The sequence below is a fragment of the Sardina pilchardus genome, chromosome 20 (genome assembly GCF_963854185.1).
Source record: "Sardina pilchardus chromosome 20, fSarPil1.1, whole genome shotgun sequence".
In the NCBI taxonomy this organism is placed as follows: domain Eukaryota; kingdom Metazoa; phylum Chordata; class Actinopteri; order Clupeiformes; family Clupeidae; genus Sardina; species Sardina pilchardus.
The window spans coordinates 15,790,830-15,814,053 of record NC_085013.1 but is presented as its reverse complement, the minus strand read 5'-3'; the positions used below and the strand labels follow the sequence as shown (position 1 = coordinate 15,814,053).

Sequence of the window (23,224 nt, the reverse complement as noted above, 5' to 3'; positions counted from 1 at the left end):
TCTTTGTGAATGAAAAAGAATGTATCGTAAATAAATAAATGTTCTTCCTTAAAATGGCATGATGTTTTTTTCCAGTTACCCTATTACCGGTAGGAAGAACATTTATGTATTCAGAATACATTCTTAATTCACAAAGAAAGTTGGTGTCTTGAAAGGTTTTTTTTTAACTAAAGCATAAGATCAATTTCCAAAAGATAATTTTATATTCCTCTTTTTAGTCAACTTAAGCATGGGTTCAAATACTTATTCTCCCCACTGTATATACAGTATGTATATCTACTGTATGTATGTATACTGTAGCATATGTGCCACACACTTTTACATCAATTAAATAATTGTATTATCAACTTTTCACTAGATCTCCATTTCTCGAGGTCACCGAGTAGGCCTACTTTCAATACAAAAAATCCTGAAAACAATCGGTTACCCAGTTACTGCAGCCAGCAGCTAATGTAGTTCGGCAGCTACAGCACTACTCTATATGGGGGCATGTCCGTGAGCTCCCAAGTACATGCCCCCAGGGTGTAGCATATGAAAAAAGTCACTGCATTTCCTTTATGGTCATACAATGCATGCTGGGTAAATTGTGTCTGAAGAGTACACTGTACACAGATTATTCTTGAAACCCTCTTCATTAGTTTGGCAGGCCATTAGAATGTATTGTTTTCCATTTCAGTTTGTCCTTTTGATCTGCTGTGGGAAGTTGCAGGTGCTTATCCTTCTCTTTTATCATGATCAGATGGGAACTCTGATGTCTTAACACAAGCCAACCACACCATAATCCTTTACAGCATTGCTCATCATGACAAGTGTGAATGGCATTTGACAATTGTATGTGATTACATCACATAGCGGTTGGCTTGTGTGAAGGCTCCAGACATCAAAACTGTTGTTTATGCCATTATGAGTCTTTTCCACAAACTTTTATTCACTGTGGATGCAGGCAGCAGGCCTATGCCAAACCTATGCCTGTTTGGTCCTGTGTTTTATCTCATGGCAAATGCTGCTTGTTGTCAACATATGACCTCGCATGAAACCAATCTACCAACTCTACGAGGAACAAGGAACAGAAATACAAAGTGGGCTTATTTTGTTTGAGGCTAACTTCCTACAACAGAAATAATGATGCTGTGACTTGCACACAGAGTGTAGTTTCCAAAACATGTGAATGTGAACAGGAGGCATGGATGTGCTCCGTAGATACTGTAGGCTATCTGCTGATAAACAGACCATGAAACGTTCTCGTTGATTTTTAACATAAACATCAAAGCAACATGGGCATCAGTTCCAAATCTTCCAATTGCAGTTGATCGGTCTGTTTTGAATTGTCTCATCTGTCAGTGGAGTTATGTGTTATCTCATCTGCTGTTCAGTTGAATTGTGATTTTAGGATCTCAACCCTACATTTATCAGCATAGAAACTAGATACTTTTGCTATAACATCATTATGTTAAAATATGATGGCATAAACATGTATTTTCATTCATACAAAGACTTTCCGTGCTCTAAAAGTCAATCCTTCCTCTTTTGCTTTTAGATCACAAAGGAGGGAACTTTACCTGTCACATTTCAGCACAACTATTCTAACTAGAAAAGCACCCCGAGAGCGCAGACCTCCGCCAAGCACCTCATGGATCCTTCCTTGGGTCATTTCAGACCTTTCCTGAAAATGTCATTGAAATCCATCCATAAGTTTTTGAGTTATCTTAGGAACAAACAGACAGACAAACAAACCTCGATGAAAACGTAACCTCTAGGCAGAGGTATAGGTACAGTAAATATCAATGATAACATATTGACATGTTGTATAGGCCTACTGAACTGAAAAAAGGGAGACTGAAGGAAATTCAGTCATTGCAGACGCCTGAAGCTGTTGAGCAGGTATTATTTGAGCAGGTAATGGTTGGCAGGGATGTGCCACAAAATGTATGCTGGTTGTGTATAATAATGCCATTAAAATGAAACAGAATGACTGAAGTAAAGGGCGACAAACCTTTAGCTTATACAAACCTTTAGCTGTTTATTTAAGTGCACTTTCAAGAAATCATTTTTTGTTACAGAATCAGCCATGACACAATATGTCTCTGGCACATAGGCCTAGTTAAACAGAATATATACAAAATTTAAACAAAATAAGAATGGCATAGTGAGATGACAACAGTGGTTCCATTGATAATGGTTGATCATTTACACATGCAAATCTGGGATGTTTTTTTCCTGAATAGAAATTTGTGAGACCAGTTACACAGTACAGTACATGTTTATTGGACACTGGTTTTATGTAAATGATCAAGTGGCGGGTATGTTTATGGTTATTCACCTATGCAAAAATCCTTTCATGGTCCACAGAAGTGTGTCCAGACACAACATACATTTTTGACAAAGCAGAAACATATTAAAAACATTCAAACTATAAAACCGTATCAAAAAAATTAAAGTTTCACAATAACACTCTTCACATTAAAAGATGTGATGGAAGCATGTTTACATGACAACAAACTTCCATTATTGAACATGCTTGCACATAACTTTGTCACATTTGCCAAGTCTTTTAGCCACACATCTGGGGCATACATAGTCAATGCTAACATGCCATTGCAAAGAATTACAGACACTGTAAGGGTTGTGTCTCACATTGTAAATGATGATTGGTGTGCGTCGTTGGACTCCTCAGGTGACTTGCATGGGGCTGATACATAGACCTCAGACGTCTGTTTTGACGTGGTTTGACGGGTTGTGTAAAGGTACTTCTTTCCGTGACACCATAAGTCAACCAGAATCTTCTGCATATGGTTCCTGAACTTCACCCCAATGAAAGCATACAGTATAGGATTGAGGCAGCAGTGGAGGTAGGCCAAGCTTCTGGTCACCGTGATGGTCATCAATATAATTTGTTCTGTCTCACACTGTCTCTCCTTGAACAGGTAGGCTGTATGGTAAAGCACAACCACGTTGTAGGGCAGGTGGCAGGCAACAAACACGATGACCACAGCCAGCACCACACGCACTGCCTTGTGCCTCTGGAAACTTTGAGTGTGGAGGAGAATAACCAGGATGCTGGAGTAGCAGAATCCCATGACCAGCAGCGGGACGAAGAACCCCACAGACACCTGCATGCTGGGAAGGAGCACTTTCATCAGCCGCGCTGTGCTTGTGTCGTCGGCATCGAATTTGAAGGTACACTCAAAAGTCCCATGTTCCTCAACGCGCTGGTTGTAGATGACGGTGGGAATGGACAGGATTACAGCAAAGAACCAGATGTTGAGGCAGATGACCCGACTGTAGACCAGAGAGCGAGAGCGGTTACCAAAAGACCTCCTGGCCTGGACGATGGCCACGTAGCGATCGCCACTGATGCAGGCCAGGAGGAGCATGCTGCTGTACAGGTTGATGCTGTAGGCCCCCCTCAGGAGCTTGCATGCCACTGTGCCCATGTGCCAGTCGTAATGCTCATTGTAGATGATCAGAGGAAGAGCTATCACAAAGATGAGGTCAGCGAAAGCCACATTCAGAAGGTAGACATCAGTCATAGACTTGGCTTTCTTGTAAAACGCGTATGTTACAATCACCATGACGTTGCCCAGAAGACCGAAGACACAGATAAGCGCATAAATGTATGTATTTATGGTTATCCCCACGCCCCGGTTGCTGTTCAAATTACATGGCACAACAACTCCATCTGGATCATAATCTAGATCATAATCAGTATCACTATCATTATAATCATAATCTTCCGTTGCATTTACTGGATAGGAATCCATCTGCAAGTCAGAAATAAAGGTTGCATGTTACATTTTGCATATAGGTAGGCTACTGACATTTTCACAGGTAATGGTGCATTCACATTACCATCACATCTTCAAAGAATGTGAATCAGGTCTGTCTTTGTTTCCTGTCTTTTTTCTTTTTTTTTTAAGTGCCTGAAGTTTTAAAAAGATAGAAACACAGTTTCATTTTCAAATAACTGTGACACCTATCACACATTACACAAAACAGACACTGTCACTAGACACAAATGTGTAGTGCAGTATGTACATGTCAAGTATTTACAGGGATATTTATCATTGCATTATAATTGCAATGAAGTGCCTATCTACCTGATATTACATATTGTACAGCCAACATTCATCTCAGTTATAAAATGGGTAAATGCAATAGACAAAAAAAATCTAAAACCAAGACTCTTACCTGTGCACCAAGTTACTAGAAGGCTATCCGCAAATTATGTTTGAAGGATATCCTCTGGTAAGAGAATGTGTCTACTATCAGTTGTTCCGCTGTGCTGATCTTTTTATACGCTGACTGCCCCTGTGTTTGTGGCTGACAAACTTCACCCGCCTCCCCCCTGCAGGCTGACTTATCTGATGAGTTTTCAGCTGTGAGCACACTTTCTATCCAGGGGCCACCCACGCAAGACAAGTCGAGTCAAGACAAACAAACATTAGCCTATGCAATAAGTAGATCGTTTAAATGTGTTATAGTTTACTGTAAAAAAGATATATTGTTTTAAATAAATATCTGTAATTCATTTCCATATTTACATCTATTGGATATTGAGTCACTTGATCATTTGTCATTGGTGGGGTTCAGTTAAGTTTAGGCCATGGGAAAGAGGAGGCTAGCCTGGCAAACGCCAGACCTGGGCACCAGACATTCATTTTCTCGTATTTGATGTGTGGTTTACGAATGTGCCTTTTGAGGCAAAAATCAGGTCCATGGAATGAAATGAACAAATTAAATTGCGCACAAGGCAGCATGTATACCCCAGGCTAAGAGGAGGCAATGCACATCCTATTCTTCATATTCATATGTAATATTGTCATATATATATCTAGAGGGAATGTTTTACCAAAATATAAAGTTTAAGCTGTTTAACATGATCTGGGATGGGCCATTTCTAGGCTCCCCGCCCCCTAACATTGCACTGTGCCTACAGAGGGCACTGTTCCCACCTATTGTCACTCTAATGCTTAATTAGAAACCCTGCAGTTAGAGATCCTGTAGTTGGAAACAATAAGAATTGTGTGATGTACTGACATAGAGTTATAGAGGCTAGATTGTTATTGATATTGCCGCGTTTCCCAGATTCGTTAAGAGGCTCTTAAGTGCTAGAACTTCTTACAGTAGGAGCGTTCTTAGAACTTTCTCAGAGCGCACCTAAGAAGTTCTTAAGAGCTTCTTAACAAATCTGGGAAACGTGGCCATTGTCTTTTTTTTCTCTGCCAGATAACAAGCATGTCTGAACTGATCACATTTCAGCCCCACATTTCATTTCATTTAGGTCACTATGACTTAAAGACACAACCCAACCCTAACACCATGTCTTGTGAAGAGCCCTAGCACCGGGTCTTGTCTTGTCTGTGTGTGTAAACGGTATTTTTTTATTCAATTTAATTGAGACATGGGATTAATTTGACAATAGGCCTGCAGTTACATGAAAGGTTGTTATGCATGGATTCTGAAGCTTTCAAATGGTGTATAATATATTACTATGCAATACATAGCAATAGTGTGCACAATTGATTTAAAAATGTTGGGGGGGGCGTGTGGAAGACATGTCTCATGGAAGAGGGGAAAATAATGTATCAATGTGGCCTAAGTAATTAAACAGCCAATATTTGGTCATCGCACGTTGTCTACACGTCATGCACTGGTCTTAAAGAGGCAGAAATGGAGAGCTAACCAAGAACAAATTAGTCGACTTGTAGGCTTGCTCATAAATTAATTTAATGAGTTGCACTACTAGGCTAGTAGGCCTATGCTCAGATATTAGCCAATCATAGAATAGGCTAAGGAATGTGATGTGTGTAAATATACAGGCACCATTATTGAATAAAATATATTGAAACTTTTGGGCAGTAATTCTTAGATTCTAATAAAATACCCTTCTACCAGACGCAGCACTTCCACCCTAGCCTGCGATAGACATCTTTTAACAACGATGTCCTGGTTGATGAAGAAGGCAACTACTCGTCCACTCCTGATTGGATGACGACGAGAAACTCGAAAGACAACCAATCAGCGCAAGACACGGTAAGTTCACTAGTTCTTACCACCCGTGCACTAGTCCCTCAGCGCCAAACATTTCCATGCTGTTTGGGATGCTACAATTCTAACTTAATCTTTGGAAACGTGACCATAAGCTATGAGGACTTCACACGGTACGAGTAACTCTATTATTGAATTCTGGATTGCAAGTATGTAGTTATGCTACATAGACTCGTCAAAACGTTAACGTTACAGGTCTCCGGCTAACGTTAAGTTAACTGTTAATAGACCAACATTCATCTTTACGTTCATTTAAAGTACGCAAATGTTTATGGTTAAGGTTAATTTCTATTCTTTATTGCTTTCGTTCAAATGTGGTGGTCTTGTTCATCTTGTTACCTCTGCGGTCTTTCTCTGACCAGTTAGGCTAATTAACATGATGTATCTCCACACTCAAAGATAGATTTTTCAAAAGTGTGTTCACTTAACTAGGACAGGTCAGGTAAAGTTAATGCAACGTAAAGTTGAAATCTTAACGTTACCAATCCAGAAATGCCATGTGTCGACTACATTAACGTTAGGTTAATGTTGATAGGTGAAGTCCTCCAGATGGATCCACTCTAGCATACATTAGCCAATGCTACATTTTGGGTAACCAGTTCTATTCAGCTCATTCAGTAGAGAAGCTGGTGAAGTCGCCCACTTCAGAAATCAATAGGTAACGTTAAAGTAAGAGTTGACTTCTCTCAACATTTCTTATCCCTAGGTGTGTTGGCATGCACTCTTTTCCTGACGGTTCATGCCTTCTATTCGTCCAGTGACGACGTGGTGGAGCTAAACCCGTCTAACTTCAATAAAGTCCTTCAGAGTGACAGCCTCTGGCTTATTGAGTTTTATGCCCCCTGGTGAGTGTCTTGTTGTGTTGTCCAAAGGCCTGCAGCACGTTCTTTGCCTACCAGCTCGTTATAGAATTTGAAACCTGCATTTGGATCACCTGTAGCCTATTCACATTAGGATATTTCACACTGATAGGGTTTTATAATGTATTCACTGGTTAAATATACTCTCGTGATGATTCATAGCTTGTAAGTCACAGCTACCCATGTTTGCCTCCACAGGTGTGGTCACTGCCAAAGCCTCACTCCTGAATGGAAGAAAGCTGCCACAGCCCTAAAGGTAATATCAAGACATCCCAGCTGTTCATTTATTTTTGATTTTCATTATGCTGATTTACAGTAGTGCAGATACGTAATCAACAAGTGAAAGCTGCTGGTATCTAGTGTATTAACACACTAATGCACTATTTAGGGTGTTGTGAAGGTCGGCGCTGTTGATGCTGATCAGCATCAGTCATTGGGTGGCCAATATGGCATCCAGGGTTTCCCCACTATCAAGGTCTTTGGAGCCAATAAGAACAAGCCAGAAGATTATCAAGGTAATTAAAGCACTGTCATGTTATTGCCTCTAACAAACTTCACAGCACACACATGCCAAATGCAAAGCCTTGTATTGACACTCTCCCCTCCCCCGCTCCTCCAATAACTTCTCCATCATTCTGCCTTTGCCCACCTGGTTTAAGGTGGACGCACTAGTCAAGCTATAGTGGAAGGAGCCCTCACAGCCCTTCGGTCCCTGGTTAAGGGGCGTCTGAGTGGGAAATCAGGAAGCTCGGGTCAAAGCAGACAGGCACGTTCAGCTCTTTGGAATCTCAATAACTTCATACAGATTCTTTTTGTCCTTATTATGTCTCTTTATCCTGCTGTGTGTAATGTGAATTGCAAATAATCATCAACATTGTATGGGTTTGAATGTTGTTGTACTTTTAGGGTGGTGGTGGTGGTGGTGGAGGAGGAGGAGGAGGAGGTAAAAAAGATGTTGTGGAGCTCACTGAGGACAACTTTGACCGGCTGGTGCTACATGGAGAAGGGTCCTGGCTGGTGGAGTTCTTTGCTCCTTGGTGTGGCCACTGCAAGAGGTGAGTCCTTAACATCAGGTTGCCTATACCAGGGTTTTTCAAAGTGGGTGCCATGACGCATGCTCAGAGGTGCCACTGAGGTGCTGCGGAGGTGCCGCTGAATAGTGCAAGGCTTTTTAATCAGTCATTAAAAAGAAATTACAGTTGTGATAGGTACAGACATTTTATGCACTTTAGTTGAAGGCGTATTCCTGATTATGTTCACTATTTTTTAAAAAGTTCTATTAAATGAGTTGAATTAAAGAGAGTGATTCATTTGAACAAAACAAAATGGGTTAAACCTCACCTTCTCATACTAATGCTGTGAGAAGGTGAGGTTAATAAAAAATAGGGGTGCCTTGGATGGAGAGAGACATGTAGTGTGCCAGAAAAGTTTGGGAACCACTGGCCTATATTCAGTAGGGAAAGGCCATATCATGTTATTGTTATATAGACCTTCAGTGAAATTCTTTGCCGTTAAGATAAGAATTTGTCATATCAAAAGGATGTAGGTCATGACATGTTTATATGTGCTGCAAGGTGGGCAGCTCATATGTAGAATGAGAACAAAGGTGACTGAATGTTGTGTTGATACTAGAAAGAAAGACTCTCAAGACTAAGTTGGTGTGTAACTTGTAGCTGGGAAAACTGTGTTGAATAGTCCTTTACCAGATTTCGATTGTATGGATACTTCATATCTCAGTGGAGGGAAGATTTGATAGACTTGTCGCTAACATTAAGCATACCACTCCTGCAGACTTGAGCCGGAATGGGCAGCAGCTGCTTCAGAGGTCAATGAGCAGACAAAGGGACAAGTGAAGCTGGGAACCGTGGACGCCACTGTACATCAAGGCCTAGCCAGTCGTTATGGGGTGAGCTGCATCAGCTAAACTGTTCCTCTGATCAGTTGCAGATGAAAGTGTGACTTCTTTCAGAAGCTCAACAGACCCAAGAGCACAAATTGTGTCTTGAATTAGTTTTGAGATGGCCTCTCTTTTTATCATCCTGTTTACATTGTAGTGTATGTTGTGTGTGGTGCCTTAAGCTACTGGGACCTTGAATTTCCCTTGAATTAATAAAGTATCTATTTATCTATCTAAGTATCTATATATCTGAATGATCTCTTTGTTTCTCTCCCTTATGTTCTCTGTTGTCTTCAGGTTCGTGGGTACCCAACCATAAAAGTTTTTGTCAAAGGAGAGCAGCCTGTTGATTATGAAGGAGGACGCACACGGTCAGACATCGTTGCCAGAGCCTTGGACCTATACTCTGCCAATGCTCCCCCTCCAGAACTGCTCGAGGTACACACAGGACTAACAAGTGTTTGTGCATCAGTGTGTGGATGTCGTGTGTATGTGTCCAATGTTAGGGCAATGTGCAGGCATTGACTGCACATGTCTTCCAGCACTGGCTCAGGGACAAGAGAAAACACTATCTATGGACACTATCTATTCTGCTGGGAGCCTCTTTCATGCAAAGCAACTTAAGCTCTACAGATGCATATTTTCATGAGTATGTCTCCTTGGAAATAAAACTAAAGGAGACTCGCTGACAAAACAAAGTTTTAGTGCATTTCATGTTTCAGCTAATTCTCTCAATAGATTACTAGCACTATTATTTTAAAGTAGGCATTGATGGCTGTTTAGAAGGTTATGAAGGTGCAGAGAAAACTAGACCTATACAAACGTTGTACTTGTTAAAGCACGATCATTTATGAAATTCTACTCTGATGTGCACTTTAGATTCTTAAAGAGGATGTCCTGAAGAAAACCTGTGAGGATAATCAGCTGTGCATCATCGCTGTGCTTCCTCACATCCTGGATACAGGTAAAATCCCCGGCACTCCCCTTCCAGGGTTGAATAGATGCACATCTTGTTTGAGGAAGCAGGATAACAGGATATCACTTTTCCAAAAAAAAAATGGGAATGCATATTAAAAGTACAAATGAATGGAAATGCCTTTTGTTCATCTTACCAAGTGTCGATTCTTATTGATCACTCATTGTCCGCATGAATTGCTAAGAATGTTCTTCCTCTTACTAATTGTCAGCTGATATTTCATAATATTATACTATGAGCTTTGAGGAAGGCGGCTCAAAGAAACCTGAGCTTAACTGTCTGAACGACCTTCATCCCTTAGGTGCTGCAGGAAGAAATGGCTACCTGGAGGTGATGATGAAGATGGCTGACAAGTACAAGCAGAAGGCATGGGGGTCAGTATCTTCATTCGGTTTTCTGGCTCTGCGCCCTAATTTAAATAATGGGCAAAATCTAAAGTCTATCTAAAGCTAATTTGATAACTAGGCAGAATGAGTTTGCTAATTTAATACTGTTGGCACAAACATCAATGAGACAGCTCAGTGATCCCACATGGCACACAGTAGTTCAAATTCATGCGTGAGAACTTTGCTTTACACTTCAACTGCCATTTAGATTGGGGCCTCCTGTTTTGGTGATTTACGCCCTTTATATATTATCTTCATCCTTTTTCTGTGATCTCTTATATTACTTTTTCTATTTTTCTATCTCCTTTTTTTCATGGTTTCTTGCTCCCTAGGTGGTTGTGGACTGAAGCAGGAGCTCAAATGGATCTGGAGTCTTCACTTGGTATCGGTGGCTTTGGCTACCCGGCGATGGCTGCCATTAACGCCCGCAAAATGAAGTTTGCCCTTCTGAAGGGCTCGTTCAGCGAGGCGGGCATCCACGAGTTCCTCAGGTTAGTCTTTACTCTTTATCAACAGTTTTAGAGGAGTCCTCTCAGTGAAGTGCCAAACCTGTCTCTCTGGAGTTTAGTGCTGTTGTAATGGAGAAACAAGCAGCAGTGACGATGCATGGCGTTGGTACTATTTTAGCTGCTGTGAAATCAGTTTACTCGCTGTCAATAGGCTACATATTCATTGCAAACTGGCACTGAACTGGGTTGCGGAAGCTAAATGTAGCCAATCCTCTGTTGAGGTGTTGGTGGTGGTGTATTGTATCAATCAGATACAGTATTCTCTCTGCTAATGGAATTGTTTTTCTTGGTGCCATTGTAGAGACCTGTCTGTTGGACGGGGCTCCACATCATCAGTTGGTGGAGCAGCTCTACCAAAGATCCACACAGTCGAGCCCTGGGATGGCAAAGACGGAGTGGTGAGTGGGACGTTTCCTCGCCTCACTGTGCTTTGCACCTGAATATCACAGCCAGTCGATGTTGAATGAAGTTAACCATTAGTCAAAGCAGTATAAGGAAGTGCGAAGTGTTCATTTGTGTATTCAAACATGGTGATAAGCCTACCATGATTTTACAAGTTTTTGTTTGTATGTTGCTTTGGACAAAGGCGTCTGCTAATAACCGTAACCGTAACCTCAAACAGGAAAAAGGTCTTACAGGTCATACAGTTCATCTGAGAAATTGCACATTTATGGCCAAGGGAGAACTTTTCTGTAGATCATTGGTTTTCCACCTAATGAACCCCTCCCTGTATCACTGGTCCGTTTAAGCCAACACTTGAACAGAATAATAATTTAGCAATCGGACTTTTTGTATAGTCATAGCTTTTATTATAAAGCCATTATAGCCATTATTACCAAGCGTGAGTGTATTCGATATGTTTGAGCTAAAAACACATTTAATCTCTTCCAGCTTCCAGAGGAGGATGACATTGACCTCAGTGATGTGGACCTTGATGACCTTGAGAAAACAGAGCTCTGAGTCCCAGATGTGGTGTCCCACAGCACACCTTCTGCTCAGCCCATACCTCTCTCCTATGGAAGAGGGGCACCATGACATTCCACAACCAGCAGATGAGAGATATATCATACACTATGAAGACAGTGTGAGCGAATGGGAGTCTCCTCTATACATTGTGTGAGGCCTGGGACCCTCAAGGGATTATCTAAGAACTTTAGGGGACAGAGGAGACTGATTTGGGTACCTGTTTAAAGAAAACACAAATGCCTTAATTCCATCCCAGACAAAATTGCCCATATTTATTGGTGCTCTGCATCTAGCAGACACTAGCAGAATGTATTTGATACAGAAAATGTGTTTCAAGCTGTATCTAATTGTAGACATTGAAAATCTGGCGAAGAGTTTTGTTTTGTTTAGTTTTTTTTTTAGCTTTTTAAAGTTGTTCATTTTTGTTTTAATATGTTGTTGGATATTTCATCACAATCAAGGAAGTTAATAAATCTGGCCAGCGGCTTGAAACGGTTGAAACTTTGTTTTTCCCTGTCTGGTTAGACTGACACCATTATTTGAATGTTGCTTATTTGCATGCCTGAGTAACCCGGGCAGTATACCCAGGGTCTCAGTGTATTGCATATTAACTGTGTTTTTTGACATTCAAAGTACACTAGGAGGCTTTCCTCCTCTTTATGAGTTTGACTTGGTGCACACTGCACAGTTAGCTTTGAGCCATCTGAAAAGTTTTCAACCAGTCACAACGCAGGATCCATTTCCCTTGCTTTCATTTAAAACATATTAGCAAGCGGGAATGATGGAATGCGTAGTAAGCCTAATGCCACAAGTCTTCTAACACCAGCACTGTTGACCTCTCATTTCCCATCTCCATTCAGAATGTCTGGCTCCTTGAGTGAGGACCATTAATGAGCTCCTTTACAAAGGTAACAGTCAGGGGAAGGATGTGGAAAACGATTAGGAGATTAAAATTACGTTAAAGTAATGCAGGTATTTGCAAATTAGTTACAGTAGTTTGTTCATAAGCTGACAAAGGAAGTTACATTATTGTAGGCTAATGCAGGTGGTTAACATACATTTTCACAGCCTTCCTGTTTATAACTTCAACTAAATGGTAGGCTACTCGGAGAGCACATATCAATATCTCGCAATGTTACTCAAACTGTTTTCCATAATCCTGTTTAACGTTAAATACAAACAGCAGTGAAAAGTAGTTATTTCAGCTAAACCCATAATCCTAGTGAGAGATGAAGGAAAAACAAATGCATGCAAACAAGTTCCTGTTAGTGATAGCAATGCCATGATGTCATGAGGGGGGGTTGTGCCAGTCCTTGATATCAACAAGATTTTTCAAAGAACAGAATTTTCTCATAAGTTAATGTAGGCCAAAACATTTTCAATATAAGGTGTACTTAAAGCACTTCTTCAGGTTTGGCAGTTGTTGCATTTTACCTGCCCATCCCATGACAATGACTAATGCGATTCACATTATTTTTTAGAATTAAAAGGTCTTTAAAAGGTCTTAAAAGTCATTCAATTTGTATTTTGAAAATGTGCAAATATCCTGATACCTGACCTACCACACATGTTACATCTTCATCACTGAACAGTAAGGCCCCTTACCAGGTTGAGCCATTAAAATATCCTTTCAGTATTTAGCAGACACTTCCCTTCAATGGTAACCTGGTCATACCAAACCCGAACTTAACAAACATTAAAAACAGAGTAAGAACAATGAAAAATAAATCTCAATTATCATCATATCAAATATACAAAGAAGCCATAAGGACTAAGAGATATGAGACTTTGTAACCTCTGCGAGAGCATAAGCCTCACACACTTCCTGTTGAGTTTGCATGTCAAAACAGTTGTAGTATATGCAAACACATGAAAGCATGTAAAACATGTTTGGGACAAGCTCAAGATGAGGTTAGCGATACTGGAGAAGGATTGTTGATATTTGAACTTGACCGACATACACACAGACCCCTCGCCTCCTCAGTGCACCATGGCTTTGTGGGAGTGAACTAATGTCACCTGTTGTACAAGATGCTTTGGATAAAACATCCCCCATGTTTGTACATGTAAATGCTTGTTCTGTTAATAACATAGCTCAAAAGGCGTCAGTCCTGATTAAAGTTACTTCAGATTAGGAGTTCTGTGTTAAAGGAATAGTATAAGGCAATACACACAGATTTTTTTACATTCAGCAAATAGTTTTGGTGTTCACATCCCTCATGGTAAACTGAAAACAAACACAAAGAGTGCACCTACTCACACAACTCTATTGTAGCCAATTAGAAACACAGTGAATTTAATGTATGACATTGTTATTTTATCACTGTGCTTCTCTGGTAAAATACTGGCCTATAGTTATGCTGTACCTTACCATAGATGCCCTTATGTATACCAGTACATGAAACAAACGTAACGAAACCTGCAAAAAGAGCCCATATTCATTTTTATTTTGTCTTTATTTATTTAGATTTTTTTTTTTACAAAATATGATTTACCAATAATCCTTGAGTGTGGATTTTATAACTATTTAGCTCACATTATTGCACGTGTGGTCACATTTTTAAAAATGCCAACTTAATAATCCTACAGTATATACAGTAGCCTAATATACAGGTAGAACCATTTGAGATTCTGGTTGGAATGAAGCAAAAGCAATACCATGCCAAAGCAATGTATAAGAATGGTTATACAAGTCATGTACATATATACAGACTATACTGTCTGGTAGTTGGAATTAACGACAGGCCTATTGGAAATCCCATTAAAATGTGCTAGATGACCAACTTGTATGCCACCACCTTACATATCACCAAAGCTGATTCTGTATTGAAATAGAGGGATTCATCAAGTTGGGATTTATCAAACACAAATGTTCACCAGTGGTTAAAGTGAAATCCTTTCTACTGCATTCCATATTTGCGTACATCATTGTCAGTACTTATCAAAAAACAAATCTATAGACTAGTGACCAGTCACTGTCATTGTACTTTGGACACTCTTTATTCGAGTTCATGAATATCCAATGTACCTACCCACTGAGACTTCTAGTGCATGGTGACATGCCAACACTGAGTAACGTTTCTTGGGAAAAACAGCCAGTGAACTGTTAATGTGCAAGTGATAAAAAGAAGTTTCTTTTCCATGGATGAAATGTCCTGAGATGTTTTCCACACACTGCTGCTAGCTTGGGTCTACTAAGTTGATGTTGATGGAGTAGCAGATGTAGGAATAGTATTCCTGCTGTGCTGTGCTCACTCCGGGGATGTCAAGTCCAAGCTAACCAGTAGAGGGAGACAAACAACAACGTTAGATTTCAGAGAACACCGTCTTACTTTACCAATGTATTAACAACCAGCTTGATTGGTGTCTCTGTCCGTGAATACATCAGGCCACTTACGTCAGGCTTGCTGGCAGCAGCTGCAGGGTCTAAGTGGGTAAACAGCGAGCCGAGCAGCTCTCTGAGCTTCTTCACACACTTCCTGTCTGGCTGGAGTAGAATCACCTGGAAACTGACTGGCAGACCATACCTGTCCAGCAACAAACCAATACTGTAGATTTCCATTCATACCCATTTTTTGTATTCCAGCACTTTTTTTCAACATACAGTACTGGATATTTAGTCTTTTCCTCTCAAACCTTAAAAGAATTTAATAGAATTTTGGTTTAAAACTTGCTAATAGACGGTTATGTTATGGTTATGTTGCTTAGCAGACGCTTTTGTTCAAAGCGACATACAAACAAAACAACACAATCACTACATTTAGCAGTTGATCAGATTATAGTGTCGACTAAAGAGAATAGCAACAAAAACAATAAACAGTGACTAAATGGGAGAATAGTAAATAAACAAAGTCATTCAATCAATTAATAACAATAACTATGGAATAATAATAAGCAATAATAAAAATGTCAATTTAATCAATGGCTTAATGGAAACAAAACAACGCTATAACATACAAACCTTAATCATAAGAAACGCTAATAGACTAAGTGCATATTGAATAGATATGCCTTAAGACTCTTGAAAGACTCAAAACTATTAGAACGAAGAGCACTTGGCATTATCATTACCAGCAGTCTACAACTGGATCTTACGCTAACTAGTTAACTGATGTAGCCTATTTATGAGATGCTTGAGGGTATGAGTGTAATTTGTTGTTGACTGAAAGGAAAATAAATAACTTTACCTGAGAACAGATTCAACGAACACCCTGAGAGCCTTCAGGTGTATCCAGGCCACAAAGACCTCGCTGAAGTTCACTTTGAGCCAGCGCACAAAGGTTCCCTATGGGACATGCATTTCATTTGATTGGAGTTTTCACATGCTTCCTTCTTTTACATCATTATAATATGAAAAGCTAAATAGTTTTCTTGCAAACCACTACCAATACAATTTATTTGTTGGTTTTATTTGTGGTGAGCTATACTGATTTTGTTGATGTGCATACACTCATTTTAAGCCTATTTTTGTCAGACTTACGTATTGCTCCTTCTTGTCCACAATGAGGCGCCCCATTTCCTGTTTCTGTCTCTCTGCCTCCTCCAAGCTGAACTCTCTCACTGCGAACCTGTCAGGACCATGACACACTGAGTTAGTAATCAGCCATCCCTATGTATCAAGCATCTGATTGGGCAGTTGGAGAGAGACATCCAGGGGCCCAGAAGCCCGAGCCTCTCAGTGAAGTGGCTACTCGCTACTATGTTCTATACCCCTGATATCTCAATTGAGCCCCTCGGTCATTGTTGTGTTGTGTGATATGTCCTAAAAGGGCCCCTCAGTCATAGGCCATGGGTTATATATTCATCCCTGATATCTGAATGGGGCCCCTCAGTTAAATAACACAGCTTATGCTATGTGTGATAATCATGCTTTTTTTTTCTCTTTTTCACAGCAAGATGCCTTGAGTCTGTTGATGGATATGCATATATTTGTAAGTCTGTCCATTTCTTTCCACAAAACTTGTCAGAAGTCATCCTTTAAGGGCTTCATTTTCAAAATCAGGGGTGGCATGCTTTTCATGTGTGTGCCCAGGGGCCCAGTGGCTCATGATCCCTCCATGGCTGTGGTGGACAGTCTTTTGCTTGAGAAGGTTCCTCACTGAGTGAAATGAGAGCTAACAGAATTCTCAGGATGCTTAGGAAATGTGCTTCAATATTTTCTCTAATCTTATTTTGATATATTGTATCTGATGAAATGTAAGAAAGAATCTCACGATTCCTTCTGGCAGCAACATCATTAATAAGTGCAATTGGATTCGTATGGTTCTCTTTCCTAAATCTATGAATTCACCTTCCCATCTTTCCTAGACCTCATGTTTTCCATCAAGGGGTGAACAAGGGAAAGTGGTTGGGAAAGGACAGGAAATAATCTTTAATAGACTCTTCGACCACTGCCTATAAATAACTCACTTGTTCTTCATGGCATTAGCTTTAAATTCACCCACAGCTTTCTTGAACAGGGTGACAGTGAATATAGCCCCTTCTTGTTCTTCCAGTATTTTTCTGCAACATCAATGAAAGTGGAAATGTCATTGTTTCATGGCTCATAGCATCACAGTTTTTCCATCTTAACACTTGTAATGAAAGTAATGAATATGAATCATGGAGAAAATGTAAGTAATTAACAGTTACTGTAAAAGCAAAACAAAGGCATTAAAAGCAAAGGCATAAAAATACAGTGGTGATACACCCATATAGTAGAAATACATATCCACAATCTAAATTAACGATAATGGCATCTTATATTCTTTTTCCTCATGTAGGCCAATTGTAATGTAGACCACAGAGTGTGGTCCTTGGTCCTTGATAGCCCAGGCTTGTGGTCAGGAGAGGAATTAAGACTCGCAACTGAGACCGCCACCGGCAGCAGACTGCGGTCAGACACACTCTTCCTTTCCGCCAGTAACTTTACACTGGCTCCTGGCTCAGCTTTTGGACTGCGGCGTGCAAGGTGCCCTTCTCTGTGTGGCAACAGCGCCACCAACATGATCACTCGGTACTACTGGCTGATGCTCATGAACACAAGATTTTACATGTTGTGATCGGCCAGCGCATTAGACAGTGTTCATTAGACGAAAACAAAAATGCAAAACAAACTCACCGACTTGAGCGAGGGACAACAAATTCAGACAAGGACTCGTAGGTGTGCTCCCACTGGTTATAGCTAGCCCTGAAATCATTCACAGACATAAACATGGAGTACAGCTTAAGAAAAATAAAATAAAGAAATAAATAAAGACATAGCACATCCACATGTGTGAGTGGTTCACTGACCTGGCCACAACTATAAGCAAAGTGGTGAGATATTCAGAGCCCAAAACCAGGTCCTCTTTCTTCACAATATCAGTTAAGTTGCGAGACTGTAAGGTCCCTCTATGTGAAAGGAAACATCCACCAATTACTATGTTTTCTCTGTCAATGTGACAGCAATTCATGTATTATTATTATTAGTATATTTTATCAACTTAAAAAAGCTTCAGCCAGTCCACAGAAATGTAAGTGAAACAGGCTTAAAAACTTACTCTGTTTTACGTTCAAGGCTTTGCAGACTGGCTTTCACATTACAATAGGTGGCATTTCGAGTCTTAAGCTCTGCTTCTACCTGAGACACTTGCTGAAACACACAAAACGGCAACACATAAACCACCCATAGTCACATGACTTGACATATACAAAACCATTCATACAATACAACAAAATGTATTCAAACACTGATAAACTGCATGCATCTTTAAAATCTGCAGATGCATTCTCTTCAACTTCCATTAATTATACCAGTAAAAGACTTTCAGTTTTACCCTGGAGATGATTTCTGTGAGACTTTTGAGAGGTACAGCAGTGGGATACTTGGCCCTGTCCCACTGGAAACGCGTCACGTAACTGACCAGGTCCACTGATGGACAAGACAGAGACAGGTGTCAGTCCGTCCCCAAAGTCCAACATGGCACACAACACAAACAAACGAATGCCAAATCTCATGCACAGAAGGACATAGCATGGGCACACCACATTCCACTCTGTGTTACTGTAACATGCAGTGATACATTTAAGGAATCACACACACTTCACACTCCAAAATACCCAGCAAGTTCTGGAAGTAGGCTTGCAACCGTGACACTTTGCATGGGCCCCTGTGTTCTAGTGGGTGAGCATTCGTTTTGGGTTAGTGTGAGAAAAAAGTAAGGTAAAGATTTATAAGAAAAGACAAAAGAAACGGTTAATGTAATGTTAAACTATATGGCACATCAAAGCTCTTATGAATTACTGCAACAGAAATCTACCATTAACATTATATGTATGCCTGAATGGACACAAAGTCTAAAACCCAGCTGAAACAAAAAATCACAGCCTAAATGATATGATACACATTCCCCAAATGACGGATACAAATTTGCAAACTCCTCGATGCAGCTATTATGAACGATAACGCAGGAAACTGTTCAGTGAAATACTTAATAACGAATGATAGTACGAGTCCAAGTAATAATGGCTCATTGCAGGTCTGTCATGGAAAAAATGCATGTGGGTTGAAAAAGACATTCAAAACAGACACATGCTTGATTCTGCAAACATCAAAAATGCCATTACCACCTCCTGCTTTTGACCATAGCCATGCCTGTCACAGCACAAAAGGGTAGAGCCTTGATCAAGATCAATTTGACCTAACCTTGTAAAACAGCGATGTAAATGTAATAGGATCTGCTGCCTTGACCAGGGTGCTTCCAAATGAGTCAGAGCCAGCTCGATGCCGTGCCTCTCTGCTCTTAGCTAATGACTTTCCTCTGCGCCCCACTTCATGTGGAACCCTCTGGGCTCCTACAGTACCACTCACCTCCATTGGCCAGGGCGTTCTCCAGGAGCTTGTCCGTCTGCTCCATGACCTCGGCCATGCACTGGGAGGTTCTCCGCATCACACTGAGGCGGAATAAGGGCATAGAATGAGTTGGTCCATTAATGTGCCAGCTTTGCCTAGTCCTGTTGAGATGTGCCCTGGTTGGGTTATAATCTCTACATGTAGCCTACTATAATGATGATCGTAGATATAGGGTTTATTCTTTCATATAATATAATGGTAAAAAAGAAACAAAAGAGAATTTGTCAACAATAGTCCAAGAGTAAAAGCAATCAAGAGATTTGGCTCTTTTTTTTGTCCGCCAATTGGGCCCATTTGATGTGAGCATGAGGCCATCTTCTTGTTCTTAAGTGACACTATGATGCGGACAAACAAGAGGAGGAAACATTTCTGTTTTCCATCAGAGGAAAAAAAGGAAGAGGTGTCCAGTGCAAACGGTGGAATGGTGGAAGATGGAACATTGTGTCGCCGCTCTTGAAACTGGAGACCAGTAGATTGAGTGTCCCTGTTGCTGATAACTGTGGTACAGTAGCCGGGGGAATTCAAACAGGGAACTCCACATTTACACGATGGGACAAGCAGCTATTGAGAGACCTCACACAAGTTGGCCTGGTGTCCTGTCTAGGCCATGAAACGAATCTAACTGGTAGACATGTCAGCCCTCCCTCTCACTCAATCAGCAGAGTTGGGCTGTTACCAAATATGAATGTTTCCAATCCAATGTCATGAATATGGATGGAAGGAAATTATAAAGTAGTGGAAAGGAGGGATCCATGTCTTCACTTACAGTATTCACTCCACCCAAAAGCCTTATGATTATTAATGTGCAAGCTTTGTAAAAGACAGTAATCAATGGTGTTGAATTAGATACTATATATCTTTCTACCCTTTCAATTCAGCAGAAATTGTAAAATGCATCTACGATGCCACATCAAAGTAGAACTAATAACATGATGAATTTGGTCAGTCTAATTTTTCAGGAGTGTGTTTACCTTTCTGCCTGTGTGTCAAGCCTGGAGAGGTCCTCCGACAGAGCCAACAGGGTGTCCAGAGTGCCCACCTTACAGAGCAACAGTTCAGTCTTCAGCACCACATTATATTACATTCTGAAACATCCCCAGAACACAAACTCTGCCTTGATCAGACGCTGGCAGTCCTCTGTAGCTACTAGTTTTCACTCAGTAAATATTTATTTGAGATCACACTGAACCTATAGCAGTCAGCTGATAGTGGCACACCACCATTCAAGCACATGATACTGAGGTGGCAGGATGCAAACAAGATAGATCAGGATGAGCTTTGCATATAGTCCATACCAGTCTGTGAGCACTCGCTCTTTCACAACCAAGAAGGTTAAGTAATAGCCATTTGTGAAGTGTAATAAGGACATCATGGCATAGGTGTGACCCCAACAAATTATCTTAAAGGCTGGGAAAACAGAATAGAGAAATGAACTTGTCTGCTGTATTATTGGCCCCACAACTCAGTCCAAAGCCTACAAGCTATACTCACCGTCTGCTTTCAGGACTCAAAACAGAAGCTACTAAGCTACAAGTGAGGAGATTTCATCAAACGTATAGCAAAACTGCCCAGTGGTCCTTTAGAGACGCAATATGAGACAGCTGCTTCATTAGCAAAGAGAACTTGACACTCTTGACCTCAAGAAATATACTGCTGAGCCTTTTATTCCTTGTGTACTTAGGATTACACTATTGTGTATTCAGGATTCAGCTGTCATAGCCTACTTTTGCTTTCTCTCAAAGCATGCTTCTATACAATAAAATAATCTCACCTTGAATTACCTGATCTAATTTATTGCAATTAGCCGCCCACATGGTTAAAGATGCATTTTTAGGATAAAGGCATTTAACGCATTCTTACCTTCAGATCTGGTATTGGGAACCTGAAGCTTGAGGCTAGACTGGCTTTGGATGCAGCACGTTTCAATTTCTCCGTTGACTGCAAACTGTTCTTGTCCAGAGGGACAGACACCAGCCAGAACTCCGTCATAACTTCGCCGAAACTGCTGCTTCTGCAGCCTTCCTCCCTCCTTATTTAGAAATGGGAAATGTCACCACTGATGTAGGCTACTTGTCACCCTTTGTGCATCCAACAGACTGTTAAAGGTGATACACAACAGGTGCCCGGCGTTGCCTTTTAAATTTTAAGCCTTGACATTTGACAGTTGAGTTAGGTTTCCGACTGTCTTCAACAGTATTTCTGTTAAGGTCCTAGTAAACCATATATTCAAACTTTATAGAGATCCGAGATGAAAGAAACATTCTTAATAATCAGTTACCCATGTTTTTGTCACATCGCAATGCGCGCGTGAATACGCGCAAAAAAAACGTCGAGGTCCGGACTCAGTTCATCAAGGAACAATTACGAAGTAATGAGAGGAACAATACACCGGCAACTTGCGGTCAGTTCGTCTCACTTGACCAAACGTTTTCCATGAAACAGTTTGACCAATGGAAGTCGTTGTTCCTTAACGATCTTTTAAAACTATTTTGCATTAGGCCTTTGTCTAATTGTTGCACATTTGGGTGATGGTTTTCCATGTAGCCTATCACAAGCGTCCATTCACGTCTATGCCTTAAAACCATGTAATAAAAGTAGGTGGCTGATCTTACCCTTAAGGAAAGTGTTCCATGTTGAAGCGAGTAATTCTAGAAAAACTAGAATTACCCGTTGGAGGGTTCTGGTGAATTAAACAAGATTGAGTCCACACAGAAGCGATGGCCTGCGGTTAAGCATTGTTGCATCACAGTGTAGATTAGAAAGCTGCTGTGTGTTGCTACTGTATCATCCGTCACGTCTCCCCTCCTCTCAGGTTGACGCTCAAGTTGCTTGTCCATATGAGCCTGTGTTGGACTATAGCCTGATACATTTCGCTTAGTTCATTATTTTACATAATTTGCTCGTTTATGAGCCAGCTTTAGGGCAGCAGATGCTTTCATTGCCATTGTACATTCATGTTTAGTCATAGCCATAACTTTCTAATTATTGCCTTGTTGAGGTCATTGCATTGCATTATGTGCCAATGTCTACAGTTTCATTTCTGTAACATCTAAAGCTGAATGCTTATACAGTGCTGCTGAGTATTTAACTCTTTTTATCTATTTTTTTTATTCTTTATTAATATTCTGAACTCTGAAATCTGAGACTCGTTTACATTGCAGAAACTGGGGAGTAGTTTTCAGGGGCCACACCTTTGTTTGTGCTTTTGCACTGCAGCAGCCGCCCCATCACCTCATTGACACATTGGAATGTAGTTTGTTGAAAATGCCAGTTTAAACAATAATTAAAAGGTTATTATCAACTGGAAATGTGGCAATCATGCGTGGGCAAAGACCCCATCTTGCCCCCACACATAATATGGAGGATGGCAAGATAGGCAGAAACATCCATAAGAACCACTATTGGAGAGTTACAGAAGTCGCCCAAACAATCTTTAAAAGGGACCTCACTGCTAATGGACTATTTAGAGGGCATGCCAGGCCTTTCGAGTCATTTAATTACAATTGTCTATAGCAGGAGTTACTGAAGGTACAGTGAGTTTGTATGGAAGTGTGTTCTGTTAGATACTGTATATGGAAATTGTCCTCTTTGTCAAGAAAGACTTTGCTGTGCATATGAAATGACTAAAAGAACCCCATGCCTAGAATTATTATGATATATTGTGGGGCTGTTTTTATTCCCAAAGGTCTTGGGAACCTTATTAAGGTGC

The 23,224-nt window shown here is 40.6% G+C and overlaps 3 protein-coding genes across 4 annotated transcripts; 1 reads left to right on the top strand and 2 right to left on the bottom strand.

Moving 5' to 3' along the window:
* Positions 1 to 2,008: 2,008 nt before the first annotated feature.
* On the bottom strand, positions 2,009 to 4,272 carry ccr6b (chemokine (C-C motif) receptor 6b). Of its 2 annotated transcripts, XM_062523027.1 has the most exons (3): positions 4,189 to 4,272; positions 3,850 to 3,920; positions 2,009 to 3,761 (listed from the first exon to the last, which is right to left on the bottom strand). In XM_062523027.1, the coding sequence occupies exons 2-3, from the start codon at positions 3,850 to 3,852 to the stop codon at positions 2,631 to 2,633; spliced, it is 1,134 nt and encodes a 377-aa protein (XP_062379011.1). In that variant the 5' UTR covers positions 3,853 to 3,920; positions 4,189 to 4,272; the 3' UTR covers positions 2,009 to 2,630. The 2 variants fall into 2 exon arrangements, with proteins under 2 accessions (XP_062379011.1, XP_062379012.1); XM_062523028.1 differs by lacking the exon at positions 3,850 to 3,920 and having other exon boundaries at positions 4,189 to 4,256.
* Positions 4,273 to 6,031: 1,759 nt separating this feature from the next.
* LOC134067638 (protein disulfide-isomerase A6-like) lies at positions 6,032 to 12,143 on the top strand. The gene is made up of 13 exons (XM_062523019.1): positions 6,032 to 6,161; positions 6,755 to 6,893; positions 7,107 to 7,164; positions 7,297 to 7,423; positions 7,568 to 7,674; positions 7,815 to 7,963; positions 8,700 to 8,814; positions 9,103 to 9,243; positions 9,685 to 9,769; positions 10,083 to 10,155; positions 10,500 to 10,658; positions 10,978 to 11,074; positions 11,568 to 12,143. Exons 1-13 carry the CDS (start codon positions 6,146 to 6,148, stop codon positions 11,634 to 11,636), a joined length of 1,335 nt encoding a protein of 444 aa, XP_062379003.1. The 5' UTR covers positions 6,032 to 6,145; the 3' UTR covers positions 11,637 to 12,143.
* A 2,048-nt stretch (positions 12,144 to 14,191) lies between these two features.
* On the bottom strand, positions 14,192 to 22,249 carry atp6v1c2 (ATPase H+ transporting V1 subunit C2). The gene is made up of 13 exons (XM_062523026.1): positions 22,128 to 22,249; positions 21,376 to 21,544; positions 20,487 to 20,554; positions 19,474 to 19,556; positions 18,440 to 18,534; positions 18,164 to 18,255; positions 17,916 to 18,014; positions 17,743 to 17,811; positions 17,052 to 17,144; positions 16,123 to 16,210; positions 15,830 to 15,927; positions 15,040 to 15,169; positions 14,192 to 14,918 (listed from the first exon to the last, which is right to left on the bottom strand). Exons 2-13 carry the CDS (start codon positions 21,502 to 21,504, stop codon positions 14,823 to 14,825), a joined length of 1,140 nt encoding a protein of 379 aa, XP_062379010.1. The 5' UTR covers positions 21,505 to 21,544; positions 22,128 to 22,249; the 3' UTR covers positions 14,192 to 14,822.
* Positions 22,250 to 23,224: the final 975 nt, after the last annotated feature.

Excerpts from the sequence above, each read along its gene's own strand:
- LOC134067638 (XM_062523019.1), top strand. Across the intron at positions 9,244-9,684 it reads CCCCTCCAGAACTGCTCGAG|ATTCTTAAAGAGGATGTCCT; the intron begins GTACACACAGGA and ends TGTGCACTTTAG. Across the intron at positions 10,659-10,977 it reads GGCATCCACGAGTTCCTCAG|AGACCTGTCTGTTGGACGGG; the intron begins GTTAGTCTTTAC and ends GTGCCATTGTAG.
- atp6v1c2 (XM_062523026.1), bottom strand. The coding sequence starts at position 21,504 with ATGACGGAGTTCTGGCTGGTGTCTGTCCCTCTGGACAAGAACAGTTTG. Across the intron at positions 16,211-17,051 it reads GCTAATGCCATGAAGAACAA|GTTCGCAGTGAGAGAGTTCA; the intron begins GTGAGTTATTTA and ends TGGTCCTGACAG. Across the intron at positions 15,928-16,122 it reads TGGACAAGAAGGAGCAATAC|GGAACCTTTGTGCGCTGGCT; the intron begins GTAAGTCTGACA and ends CATGTCCCATAG.